Raw genomic sequence first — 14,601 nt, forward strand, 5'->3', positions numbered from 1 at the left:
ATTCCTTCATTCATTAGTCTTGCCCTATGGCTCTTTGAATTTGCCCATTATACCTAATACTGTATAAGTATTTCTTTTTAAAAATCCCCTAAATAGTACATTAGATTTCTACATTATCATCTCTGGATGTTTTTTTTTTTAATATTTTATATTTGCATTATCTTCAGAATATTCATATAAGATGTACTAGGTTTTAGAGTTCTTAACTAATGACAGAACAACATGTACAAATGTTACCCATATTAACTACCTTTTGTGCACTCTCCCAGCTACATATAATTTGTTTACCCAAGAGCAACTGTTTCTCTAACTCGGTCCACCTCTTATGGTCAGCCAAACTTTCTCCCAGCTGCGCAGCATAAGCAGCTCTTGATTTGCTGGGAAAACATACTCAGTCCATTTGTTGCAATGTTTTGATATGTCTGATAGTTAACTCACCATTCCACTAACTCAGAGAGATTAACATTTCCTTCCTTTCCAAGAAGTAGTCTTGACTTTTTGAATCTTAGACCAAATCCTCTATTGCTTTGATGCCTGATGATTTCTGTTTTGCCTTTGTCTTAGTTTATGCATGAAAAAAATTACTTGGCAGTTATATATTTCAACAGGGCATGTCTTGAATCCTACTGAAATGATTGCCAAAGCAGTCTTTCCTTTTTACATTGAAAAGTTTGAGCTTATAATCCTTTGCATTATTTCAATTATTAAATAAATATTTTATTTATGTATACAATGTACTTTATTAGAAACGTTTTCAGGTATTGCATTGGCAATTTGCATGTGATTCTTTTAATATTATTCTAATATAAAATAATATTTCTTTGTATTTCTGATCTTCTATGAAGAAAATGTATTCCTAGTTTTTATTTAAATGAAATATATATATACATACATACATACAAGATTCCATAAAAGCAAGGAATCTTACGCATTTGTAGCAATAGCAACATCGGATGTTTTAAAAGCTTCTGTTTTCTATAGTTTGATTTTTTTAAAAATTTCTAAATATACTGACTTTCACTTTCAAATTGATTTGTTTAGTCCATACAGTATTTCACATTGCTTTAAAAGACTTTGTAAGACAGAGACTGAAAACTGTTGAAATGTATATTTTGGCCTTTTTTTACCCCCAAGCAAAATAACTGCCATTGCAACCTCTGAACTCTGCTAAATCTTCTCCTGGGGTGACTCTGTGCTGACTTGTCTCTCCTCTGTCTGTTCAGCAGTGGGAGACATTTAGTGAACGCTCTTCAAGTTCCCAAACTCTGACCCAATTTGATTCTAACATTGCACCAGCTGATCCTGTAAGTCAATCACTTAGCTTGCTTGTTTGAGATTAATTTTATTAACTCCAAATTTTCATTAATGGTTTTGGTTTTGATTTTGCATGTTGATGCGTGATTCTAAAGTGGGGAATGGTGACATTTAATAATTTGATCTGCTTTAAAATTCATTAGAGGGTCTTGTCTATCGCTACAACTAGAATAGCAGAATATTTTAAACGTGAAAGAAATTAGGTCTGTTCTTTTCTAATATTTTCCTGTGCTCCAATATCTTGAGATTTGTATTTAACTCTGATTTTTTTAAAATGATGGTAAAACATTTTAGCTGGTTTTTTTTACTGATAAATGTGTTGGAAATAAAAAGAAGTAAATATGGTGACTTGCCAAAAGCCACTGTGAACATGGACATCCAGGACTATCTGGTTTTTCTGGATTCAGTTCTCTTTCTGTTACACCCAAAAGCTCCTTACATGCATACACCCTTTATAGTTACATCTCATAATTACATGGTTTAAGCATTTTCTTTTCCCACTTGCTTCAGTATTCATGGAAATGCATGGTTGCTATGGGCCCTGTCAGGCAGCAGATACTTCATCATGTGATCTTGCACACAAGAAAGCAAGACTAAACATAATAACTCATCCCCAAAGAACCAATATTGCCCCTCATATTATTTTCTCAGAATTGATTGTTGATGTCAAATGTATATGAGGGAGTACCCACAAGAAATGCTCTATTGATGACCAAAGTATACACTGCAGATTATGTAGGAGTAGTCAGTTCTGTAAACTTCTTAGGCCTAAGCATATAAATATTTATATATCATTGTGAGCACCTTGAATTGGGCTCAGACAACAACCAACAAGTACAGAGGTTGCTTTATCGGTAGTATAATAGGGACCTCAGGGAGGCACCATTCACAACTTGTTCTGCAACTGTGCTGCTGCTTTCTGAGCCATCTGCGATTTTTGAATCATCCTCAAGGGCTGCCACGCATTGCAGTAGTCCAGCCTTGAGGTTATTAGTTCACAAATCACCAAATCCAGGTCTCTCTCCTCCAGGTAGGGACACTACAACTGATTAACACAACAAGGGCCCTCCTTGCTATTTGTGTGATGTGTCTGTACAGTATCAGTGCTGGATCCAAGACTACCCCAGATTGCCAGCTTGTTCTAAAGAAGAGTACAGCTCCATCCAGAACTGGTATATCTCCCAAAATCTGAGGTCAAGCACACAAAATCAATAGCAGTTCTGTTTTGTCTGAGTTCAGTTTCACCTTTTTTTCCCCCTCATAAATAGTTGTAGGCACTTGCTAAAGACTTAAATTTTCACTCAAGCCTTCTCTATTTGAATATTGGAAGAATGATTTTTTGTTTCTGTTCTTTTTTTCTTTCCCCTCTCCTTTTTACTCTATATTTTTATTGTGTGTTTTATTCAGTGTAATCCAGTTTGAGATGCTTTTGTATAGGAAGTGATGATAAATATGTGTTATTCACTGCTCTGTGCATAGGAATTAGTGAATTGAGATATAATTCCACATGGTCATTATAAGAGAACAAGAACAAGTTATTTGTGATTAATTTCTTCAAACCAGGATAAGTCGTGGGAGAGAAAGAATAAGATTTCAGTGGTCAGAAGTTTCTGTATAATCCGTATGTCTGCAGCTTTTTTGGTTATTGTGTTCTTATAGAAGCAAACTATCATATTCTTGGTCTTTTTGTCCCAGAACTTTGCATCTTACTCATATAAAAAAGGCATACATAAAAAAGGGCAAGATAAAAATCTACTGTTAATAATAATAATAACAACCCTTTGAACTGATTTGTGCTTCCCCCTCAAGGTCTCCTCCACAATGCAAGAATTAGTGCTCTTGAGCAATGGTTCTCCAAGTGTGGTCTGGGGACTCATGGGGGTCTCTGAGACCCTTTCAGGGGGTCCTCAAAGTCAAATAAATGAATATTTTAAAATTTCTCAATTTTAATTTCTAGTACAGTTAATATTGACAGATATAACCCACGTAACCCAAAGCTCTTCGGAGTCCTCAGTAATTTTAAGGAAGGGGTCCTGAGACCAAAATGTTTGAGAACCACTGTTCTAGAACATCTTTACTCCTTTATTTCATGTTATATTGTTGCTTAGTAACAAACATTTCCTGAAACATGGAAATATTTATTCTGTTAGTAGTCCCCCAAATTACCAAACTGATTGTAGCTATGCTGTTTCAGTTCACAGGCAACAAATTTTTGCTTCCCGTATTTTGCTTTGTGAACTTTCATCTTACGTGGTTTTACTGTAGCTAGCACTTCAGAATCGGTAAAAGGCACAATAAAAATATAAGGTTCTTTCACTTTGAGGAAGGGGGAGGGTATTTCTGCCTACCTTGTTGATGCCTGTCTCTCTGCATAAATTATTAGGCATTAAGATTCATGTGCTTCTTAACAAATTATTGTTTTAGCACAATATTGTATAAACACAATATTGTATAAAAACCGCTTTGGGAAGTTTCATACTTGTTTACTAGTAACTACCAATACACTTTGCTTTGGTGTTGAAGGGAGTAGATATGCTTTCCAAGTGTGCTGTATATCTTTGTGCAATGTCAGAAAAAGAGCTGGTACTCACTATGCAAGATTCCAAATGTGTGCATGGCATATGTGCAAAATTTTAATGTTAGTTATTGAGTGAGTGAGTGAGTTATACATGAGATTTATAGAGAGCTATAGTACCTGTATTGTGTGTGGTGTTCTTGTACACAGTATTTAAATAATAGGTATTAAGCCATAAAGCTCAAGCTATACTTCCTCTCTATAGCACAACTTAGTCCATTTTCTGATAACCCTGTAAATGAAATTTATTTGTTTGTTTGTTTGTTTGTTTAATTTATATCACCGCCCATCTCCCCCAATGGGGGACTCTAAATTAAAGAAAATTTAATCATTGCTTTGTGGATTTGCCTCTTTTTTGATAGTCCCACTATGTAGATAAAATAATCAGAACAAATGCTAAGCATAAATTGCTTCTTAAGAGAATGCATAAACTCTAGCAAGAATTGAGAAGATGGATATCTAGCGAGTAAACCAAGGAACTCATAAGCAACGACAGTAGAAGGAAAGGAAAATAGATAGGGATAATGTGCTTGAGAAAGTTTATCCATGTAATTTGTTCCTAACGTTCAGCATAGTTTATTCTAAAATTTCAAGTTTTAACATAAAATGGTATATAGCAATCAGTCTATTCAGGATAGAACAATTGGTTCAAATAGTTCCCTTTCAAATCCTTTCTGTTTCAGGATACTGCTATTGTTCACCCTGTTCCTATTCGAATGACACCAAGCAAAATCCATATGCAAGAAATGGAACTTAAAAGAACTGGAAATGGTAAGAGATGCTTGACACTTCTAGAAGTATAATACAATAATTAGTTATTTGTTAAAAGCCACAAAATTAAAGACTCCAAGGAAACATTGTAAGCATTTTGCTACCCATTATATATTTCAAAATACTCCATTTTTTATCAGAGTGCAGTTGTGAGTGCTTTTGGTTAATTTTTTTTAAAGAAACTGGAAGACTCACCCAATATTTTATGATGAATAATACATACTGCGTTGGAGTACTGTAGTGCAATTCAAAAGCATGGGAAACTGTTTCACCTTAAAAATTAACACAACAAAGACTCTTGTAAAACTCTTTGAAGGACAAATTCAGCCAAACTTGACCTCTATTTTTTACTAATATTTTTCTTACTAGAATGCCTATTTCTATAGAAATCATGCTTTAGATAGAAGTATTGCACACAAATGTTTAAAATGGCTGTGTCTCCTTAAGATTTATATATATATATACACACAGAGAGAAATGTATTCTTCCAATCTTGTTTTAATATTTACTCTTGATTTTGTTTTTGGGGTAATTTTATTTCCAACTCTGCTGCTATTTCTTTTTGAAAAATGGATGGATGGATGGATGGATGGATGGATGATGGCCTTTGCTACCTGCTGGAGGATAAACTGATGAAAAAGTTCCTGATTCACTATAAAAAGTTTTTAACTTCCTGAATAACCAGTATAAAAGAAAGTGCCAGGCAGATTGCTAGTTACTGTGTTTGTGTCACTCTCTGGCCTTTGTATTACAAGAAGGTGGTCAAGGCTTAAATGACAGAATGTACAGTCATCTTTCAGCCAGTGGCAGCACAATTGGTTATTCTCAGTCAAGACTGCTGTCAAGAATCCAGCACATCTCTGACATAGCATAGCTCTTAAATACCTGGGAGGGAGACAAACAGATTCAGTTTGGTACTTGTTTGAAATTGAGTTCCCTTTCCAATACACTTTCCTAAGAAAATTTTGTGTTGGAAAACCTATTTTTATATTTTGAAAAAGCATATAATATACCTGATTTTCTGTAATGAGAGCTAGAAAAACAAGACAGCTCAAACGATATCAAAAAGGAACCAAGCAAATGCAAAATCCATTACTGGCAGAACATTTATTAGGAGTAATCAAAATTATATAAAAGCGTGTACAAATTTTCCAGATACCTTCATGAGGCAAGGTTACAAAATAACGGATAGTTTCTTTTGTGTTTTCTTGTTTCATACCAAACAGGCAGGCAAGCACACCATTGTTGTTTAGTGGTTTGCATCAAACTTTGCACAATCTTAGTCTAAAATAGCCATGCCAAAGTAATTGTCCAACCTGCACAGAATGCTCTTAAATTTCTTTCCAGATCACACAAATCCTACAAGTCCTTTGCTTGTGAAGTCTCCTGATCTTGCAGAAGAAAGTAAAATGAGTTCATCAGTAAAATTCACAGGAGGAAATACAGCTGGCAAGTATCAGTGTTTATTTTTCAATAATGTATTGAAAATACATGGTAATCCAGTTGGCTGAAAAAAAAATAAACAAGAATAAGTCCTCTACTGGCTCAGCAACAGTGTCTTTGGAAATGTTTTCTAAAATTCAGCAATTTTTTATAAGTGTATTCTTGAATTATCTGAGTTGGTTCATGCATTAAATTGCTACAACATAAAGATTAAGTGGTTTGTAGTTTTTACATAGCCAGAATGTTTTCTCCTACCACATAGATATGATTTAGTTCAATAAATATCCAACCCCATATATGGCAGGGGAAAATCTTTCAAGTTTTATGATTCCCACAATCCTTTTAACAGGATTCATTCATGCAACACAGCCTTCAAGGAGGTAGACTATGAATTACTTAAACCTAGCATTTTTAATGTGACTTTCCACCCTCTTAGAGTTATTTACTCATATACTGTGACTTCTTTTATGCCTTAGGAATCCATCATGGGCCATCTATCTATATACCTTCTCTAAAGGTTCTCTTAGTGGTAGTGTTAGGGCTGGACATCAGAGTCCCTCTGATGGGTACAGAAATTTGTCTTATGGTAAATGTTTTATCAGTTGGGCTCGATTTATTATTTTTTAAATTCTTAAATATTGAAGTTCTATAGACTGAAAATGTGATTCATCAAAGCTAAGATTTTATTTTAATTTATTCCAGCAGATGGTTACAGCAGCTCAGATTCTTTTACTTCAGATGCAGAACATATTGGAAGTACTGTAACTAGACAACGGTAATTAGTTGCTTAAATATTAAACACATTAAAGCAGAATGCCTTTTGCCTGAACTAGTCACCCTGCAGCCTGTTTGCAGAGCATACTTTAGTCTGGTAATCACTTCATCTTATTCTGTGATGGTGACTCAAGAGTACCATATTGCCTGGTAATATTGTTCTTCAGTTAATGGCATTATTTCTACTTTTCTGCGACAGTAATAGAAGAACAATTGGATTTTTATGTATTACTTTTCTAGTTTATCACTTCATAAAACAGCTTGTAGTATTTCAAGCTTTTAGAAGTTAAAACATTTGTAGACTGTTTAAGCAATTAAATGACTGAGTTCCAGGTGAAGCCAAGTGGAATAATGGAGGTACATAGTTATGCTTTGCAGACTGTGTCATTCTGCCTCCAGAAATCTCACCTATAATATCCTCAGCTAAACTGCTGCTCTGTTTCTCTTTTTGCTATTGATCTTTTAAAAAAAAATTGTTCTGGAAATAATAATACCACACTAGATAAGTGCTCCTTATAAGTCGTGTTCACCTTATTTTACTTGCTTATTAACAACATTGTATCCTGCTTTCATAAAATAAATAATAAAACAAGAGAAGTACAATCTAATAGGTTCAAAACAAAAGTAGGGAAATGGTGATGAACTCAAGCATCAGTCCATAAAGTTACACAGTTCTTACAGTGAATAGCATCAGTGGAAATAGTTAGGAAAGAATGAGTCCAGTGGGGATGCTATTTCAGCAAAGCACTCCTCACCCTTTTCGATTACCTGGTAGGATAACTGCATTCCAATCAACAGCTTAGGCCTCCATCTGTTGTTACTTTCATGTTCCCATCTTCCCTGACCGCAGAGTCCCAAATTTCTCCATGATTGTTGAGGAAGGCACAGTACCTGATAGAGCAGTTTCAGCAGGTCAGACAGAAAGATCCTGTTGCTCCTGAAGTTTTTAATTCAGCTTTTCTTCAGCTGGTATTTCCAGGTCCTTCCAGATACTGAGTTGCCTGTTGGTTGAAGTGATGGTCCAGCACACCTTGAAGGGGCACTAGGTTGGGGAACACTGCCTTGATTCTTAACATGTCCTTTTCCAAACATAAATGTATAAATGAAAAAGATGAAGCTGAACTTTGATGTAATAACAATTATAACAGATGTATTAGATGTGACACGTGAATTTAAAAATTGGCTCTTTGCATTGGACAAGATGACCATTCTCAGCCAAGTTGGTTTTAATCCAGGGTGGCAGGATATTAGTTTACAAGTTAACATGTTACTTTTCTCATCTTTTAACCTTTGTAAGTTGCAGTTTGCAATAGAATTTCTGTAGTTCCACTGTTTTTCAGGTCACATTCAGGGACTTCTCCAGATAACCCTGCTCCTCCTCCACCTCCTCCAAGGCCTCATCCCTCCCATTCACGATCATCATCTTTAGATATGAATAGGACCTTCCCAGTTGCTCCAGGTGGGCATGGTTGAAATGTTTGTGTTTTTTTGTTTTTCTGTTTTTGTTGTTTTGAAGTTAATACATTTTCAGAAATGCACACGTTGCTTTTGAAGTCATTTAAATTATTTTTCTTCAAGTAGTATTCAAGAGACTTGATGAAACTAGTGAAATATGTTTAATGTATTGAAACTGATACTGCAATTAAGGTGTTCTTTAAATGCTACAAGACTGTTTTTAGTACAATGAAAAATGACATTTTTTTTGAAGTACAAAATCAAGACAGTTTTTAAAAACCTTACAGATTCAAGACTTCACAATTCTAAGATGATTAGTAATGCATACTTTTCTTCAAGACCTACAATTAAAATGTTATTTATTATGTTACCTCAGAGGTAAATTCCCCAGCTCTTAATATTCCCTATACCTTCCTCGGTAGTATGGTTTTTAACAGAGGAGTTTAATGTCATATCATTATTATAATTAAATTCTGTAGTCTTGAATTTTTTAAAAACACAGGAATGTCAATATAAATCTCAGAAGAAAATACCCCTATATAATTTAGCAAACCAGAGTTCCCATTTTTTTATGGACAGTGGGTATCTGAATTTGGAGAACATGATGTAAACATCTTTTACCATGAGATGTGCTGTTACCCTGAGATGTGCTGGCTGCCAGCTTGGTTGGCTTCAAAAAAGGGTTGAACCAATTTATGGAAGTCATGGGGACCAGTGGCTATTAGCCTTGTGTGACTGCCTATTAGTGTGACTGCCTCTGAAGCCATCTGCTGGGGGACTTGTGGGCTTCTTGATGCAGTTGCTTGGCCACTGTAAGGACAAGCTGCTAGACTAGATGGTCCAGGGGTCCACTGTTTATGTTCTTACAAAAATAACTGCTCAAGGGTTATAGCCAATCACAGAACATCGATTTACTGGAAGAAAATTAATAAAGCCACGTGGAAAAGGACACTGGCAGGTGCCACAGAAGTTATCAATGGGCACATCACATTCTATGGGCATCATGTTGGTAATCCAGGGATAGTGGTATATATTAGGTTATGAATCACTTAGGTACTTTTTGTTTACAGATTTTGCATAGCATTCAAGGTACTATAATTGCAATTGCAACTGTAACTTTGTATACATTTAAGAATAGTATAGACTATCTAAAATATAATATTGAGATCGTTGAAGAATTTCTGTCTCTTTGGTACTATATAGGATTAATAAATAGAAGACTTTGCCTTTTGGTCAAAGGTTTTAAACCTGTTAAACTCTATACACCCTTAAAATGTATGATGGGCTGAAATAGAGCAACAAGTACTGCTGAAGTATTACTCTAATTGGCAGCATATATCCAAACACCAGCCAGACATTTTCCAGAAATTAATATGATTAGTGTATTATTAAGCCAGAAGCTTTTCAATTTACTGCTTTGTAGGTCAACAGCAGACTGGAGTGATTGCTTATCCCCCTGCAGTGCCTCCAAGACCTCAGCCCTCACAGGTATATTTGGATTTCTGTTCAAACTTAGTAACTTAGCAACATTTTCTTCTGGCATTCTTGTTGTGATTGCATTTTCTCTAGGTCCTGAAACTCAGTTATCGTCTTCATTACAGAACTCATTACCAAGGCTTAGCAGCATAAAATGCACCTATGCTAGTAATGCCATTAAGCTTTGCAAGTGCAAAGCTTATACTAGGCCATAGAGAAAGCAAGCAAGAATTTTGTATTCTCAGAATGATGAGTTCTCATAGTATGACTGTGTCCCACCAGAACCATAATTTGACTGAGTTGGTGGTGACTAGGTGAAGTGTGTAGTAGCAAACGTTCTTGATCAGCATTTTACATTTTTTAAATTTTCAAAAGTTCTTTTTTATTATAGGCTGGAAGTCATGTTCATCGACCAGCAGATGCTGATGGTCTAATAGTGCATAACAATACTTCACCTCAGCAAATTCCAGAACAGCCAAACTTTGCAGACTTTAGCCATTTTGAGGTTTTTGCTGCATCGAGTGTAAATGAAGATGATGTTGAAGAAATTGAGAAACTTCCAGAGGTAGTTCAGGTTAGCATATAACAATATATCTGTATCTATCCTTACTTGTTTTACAGAAGCGTATCTGTACAAATAGAAGTTACTATTTAAAAGAAAATTCTGAGATACTGGTGCTACTTCAGTAGGATGAAAAAGCTGAGCTTATTTCAACTGTTAGTTCCAGTGCCTTAGTGCAGATTGCTCTTAAAAGATATTGTGGGAATCTTTGTTATAGAAACAAAAGCATAAAGATGCTCTGTCAAGAATTCGTTATTCATTCTCTTGGATTCCTGCTAGTAAATGTTAAACGTGAGATTCTATTGCTTATTATTAAGGATAAGCAAAACATTCTAACCTCAAAACAGCTATTTGAGATTTTCCAAGCTAAGACCCAAACACCCATATTCTAATAAGTGGTCCAAGAGTTACGACTGGCATATTATTTTCTAAACTCTGATTGGTGTACAGTAAAAGCAGTAACCCACAAGCAACTCCACTTTTATGACTGCTGCTGTTAGTTGGGGTGATTGAGTTAGGTGGAGAATGAGTGAGTGAGCATCAGTTATTAAACCACATGTTCAAGATACGAAGAAATAATGTTCTCTCTGTATATTGATGTGTTTTCTCCATTTGCAAGTATGGCAGGTAGACAAATGCACATTACAGATGTTGCTAATGCATTAACTTTGGTTTCAGTTTGTTACTGCTAAATGCAGAACTTGTGCATTTGATTTTATGTGTTGAGCTGTTGGGTTGATATCTTGAAATATGCAAGTGCATGTATAACTACTATTCAAAGCTTTTGTTTGAGGGCAGTTGATGTAATGCCGACAGTCCTTGTATGTTTTTTAAAAGCTGCTACGGAAAGACTAGATTCATAGTGCAAAAAGTATGTTCTCATGTGTATTAGAAAGAACACTTTCTCAAGCCAGAGAGAGTAGGGTGTGTTTTGGGGGGGGGCAGGGAGAGCAGGGGGAGGCTCAGTTGTTATTTATGAATTACTTTGAATTGAATCCAATTGCTAGTGCTTACATTTTGCTAGGCTCAGTGGTTAAGCTATTGGTAGCTTAAATATAAAAATACTCAATTCAGGTTCTCAGATGTATTAAATTGCTATTCTTTTTAAAAAATATTTTCAGACAATCTTTCAGTAGGTTGGATGGCAGGCCACATTCACAATGGTCTGAGATATCACTTACTTTTGTGGCCCTAGATTAAAGCAGACAAACCAACAAACGATGGAAAAGAGGTTAAATTCCCCTTGTTTTTATGGCAGAATGCTAAAAACATTTTAAGTTATTTGTTCCAGTAGAATACTTGAGGCATTCCAAGTTTTATTCCATCAAGACCTTGAAATTTGGCTTTTTTTGTCTTAAGGTCAAAACAAATATATCTTCTGTTTTGTATAGATCTGAAATGTGTGTGTTTATACAATTTTTTAAATCAAAGTAACCACTTCTGATAGCAGAATATTAACTAGTGATTTCAGGGTTCTATCTACAGCAGCTGGTTAGGCTCCATATGAACCTTCTAGTAGTAAAGATTTTACAATTTTAGAATTTATAATAACATTATTCCTACACATAGATGTTTGTATATAATATTCTAAAAAGGGACGTACAGTGTTGGTTTCTAATGTTTTTGGCAATAGACTGAGAACTGTGAAATAAATTTTGGTTAGATTTTAAATGGACAGTAAATCATAAGACAGTTCTAGTTCATATTTAAGCTATTGGTAGCTTAAATATAAAAATACTAAATTCAGGTTCTCAGATATATTAAATCCTAAATCATATATATATATATTCATATAGCTGTTTGGATATTAATTTTTTAAAAAACAGATATTTATGGAAACATTCTATTTTTCAGGCCTCATTAAGGCCCCCTGGTTGACTTTTACTTATAAAGAACATATATTCAACCATCAACATTTTTTAAAACGCCATTAAAAATTGATATTACAGTAAAACTAGACATACAAGAGTCTTGAGCCAAATGCTTGACAAAAGAAAGGGGACAACTACATTTTGCTAGAGAGGAAATAAAACATTTCCATTCATTACTACTGTCAAGGCTAACAAGATTCATTATGGCCTTACAAATGACATATACACTTAGCAGTTTTGGTTGAGAGATTATACCCTCCCCAAACAGACTTTTTGGTGTTGACAAAAGATGTTTCTTCTCACAGACTTTTTAGTGTATTTTTTATAGTAGGATACCATATTTACAAGAAGGAAGTTAAGCATGAATACAAGACTACCCCCATTAAAAAGGTAGACGGAAACAAAGATTTTGAACAATATGTTTTAGTAGATATGTGTGACAATACACAATCAGCAAACATTCATACAGATATTACGTTAATCTTTTTATGTTATGCTTCATTAGACATTATTAATAGTAAAGGTAAAGGTTTCCCTTGACGTAAAGTCCAGTCGAATCCGACTCTAGGGGGCGGTGCTCATCTCCGTTTCTAAGCCTTGGAGCCGGCGTTGTCATAGACACTTCTGGGTCATGTGGCCAGCATGACGACTCGGAACGCCGTTACCTTCCCGCCGAAGCGGTACCTATTGATCTACTCACATTTGCATGTTTTCGAACTGCTAGGTGAGCAGGAGCTGGGATTAACAACAGGAGCTCACCCCGCCGCGCGGTTTCGAACCGCCGACCTTCCGATCGACAGCTCAGCGGTTTAACCCGCAGCGCCACCGCGTCCCAGACATTATTAATAATATAATAATAATTAATAATAACATTATTAATATTATTTACCTCTTGATTTTATTCCTTCTCTTTATCGGTTCTCTTGGAACTATGCTCTTCTCCATCAGTGTAATTGGCTTCACTCTATTCAATTTTTGTCTTAACTAAAGCATCGTTGGTTTTATTTATGGGATTCTCCAGTGGCATTCAGAAATCACTTGCAAGTGCACCCACCCTGCCTTTCCTACACACAGAAGGGTGCTCATCCGCCTGATTCCCAGTCCATTGCTTTCATTATTCGTGCAAAGAATACTTAAATATATAAGAATAGTTTCATTATTCGTGCCAAGGTAGTAGAAACAGAAGTATGTTTCCATCCACCTCCCACCCAACCCCCTACTTTCATTGCTTTTTTCTTGTCCAAGCTAAGAAGATAATACTATTTTAAGTGAACTACTTGAAAAGAGGGGGAACCTGCTTTTTTGTTTGTTTATATATAGTATTCTTGTTTGTGCCCTGGAAGCTTTGTTTATGTATAGCATATTATCTGCCCTGGAAGCTCTGTTGAGCAGCATTCAGTGGACATTCCACAAGGTAACCAAGGCATGTATGACAAGGGCTAGATTTGCTTGATCTAAAACAATGTGCAGCTTTTGAAATATACTCAGCAGAAGTCGCAGTTTCTACATCTGTATTCTAGCTGCCATGAATTTGGTTTTAACTAAGTATATAAACATTTCTGGATGAGGTATCTGAGCTTAGTTGAATTTAAATACCAGGAGACATATCCTTCTATAAATTTGAAGAGCATTTTCATCATTAGCCATGATAAGTTTCTGGATTATGTCTCCCACTCTTTAGGTAGAAAAGCCCTCTGATTCTGCAGGATCTCTAAGAGTTGCCAAAGGAGATGGGAAAATAGAAGAGAAAACAGTTTCTACTACCCCTGCAAACACGGTATGCAACAAACATACAAGTGAATGTATCTTATGAAATGTATTAATCATTGCACAGAAAGCCATTCAGGTTCATTCTCTTTTCACAATTTATGGATAAAGAACACAAAACTGATAAGCTTTTTTTTTTTTAGCAAACTGAAGGAACCATGGAAAATCAAGGAATTAGCATGAGGTGCAAATGGCTGCTGATGTCATTTGCTGCTGATGTCTTCAAAGAGTTGAATGAAAATCAGCTGCTGTTTGGCTGTTTGCTCACAGAATTTAATCCTTTAGTAGTGCCTAACAGCACTTCCTCGCACCTAGCAAAGGATATAACTACCAAGTGGGATGGCCTCTAAGAAGAGGTTCCATTTTCCTATGCACAGCTATCTTACAACTTGTAGAATTGTCTGTGGCCTCTTAAAAAGAGACCTACAGAAAGATCTTTTTAAAACCAATAATTAATTTCATTAATTAGTTTAATCACTAGCTTGTGTGTGTGTGTGTGTGTGTGTGTGCATGTGCCTTCAAGTCAGTCTTGACTCCAGGCAACTGCCTGGACAAGTCCCTGCAGTTTTCTTGGCAAGATTTCGGAAGTGGTT

The 14,601-nt window shown here is 35.5% G+C and overlaps 1 protein-coding gene across 5 annotated transcripts in view; it reads left to right on the forward strand.

Annotated features, from left to right (window-relative positions):
• Positions 1-14,601, forward strand: part of REPS1 (RALBP1 associated Eps domain containing 1) — a 51,993-nt gene that overhangs the window by 33,412 nt on the left and 3,980 nt on the right. For 2 of the 5 annotated variants that reach the window (XM_063309369.1, XM_063309400.1), the window contains 8 exons: positions 1,224-1,304; positions 4,573-4,660; positions 6,008-6,109; positions 6,806-6,878; positions 8,218-8,336; positions 9,756-9,820; positions 10,200-10,382; positions 13,923-14,018. In XM_063309369.1, the coding sequence (XP_063165439.1) occupies positions 1,224-1,304; positions 4,573-4,660; positions 6,008-6,109; positions 6,806-6,878; positions 8,218-8,336; positions 9,756-9,820; positions 10,200-10,382; positions 13,923-14,018 (807 nt within the window). The remainder of the gene's footprint in view (positions 1-1,223; positions 1,305-4,572; positions 4,661-6,007; positions 6,110-6,805; positions 6,879-8,217; positions 8,337-9,755; positions 9,821-10,199; positions 10,383-13,922; positions 14,019-14,601) is intronic. The other 3 variants (XM_063309377.1, XM_063309385.1, XM_063309392.1) reach the window with 3 other exon arrangements.

This window comes from Candoia aspera, chromosome 1 (assembly GCF_035149785.1).
Source record: "Candoia aspera isolate rCanAsp1 chromosome 1, rCanAsp1.hap2, whole genome shotgun sequence".
NCBI classification, from domain to species: Eukaryota; Metazoa; Chordata; class Lepidosauria; order Squamata; family Boidae; genus Candoia; species Candoia aspera.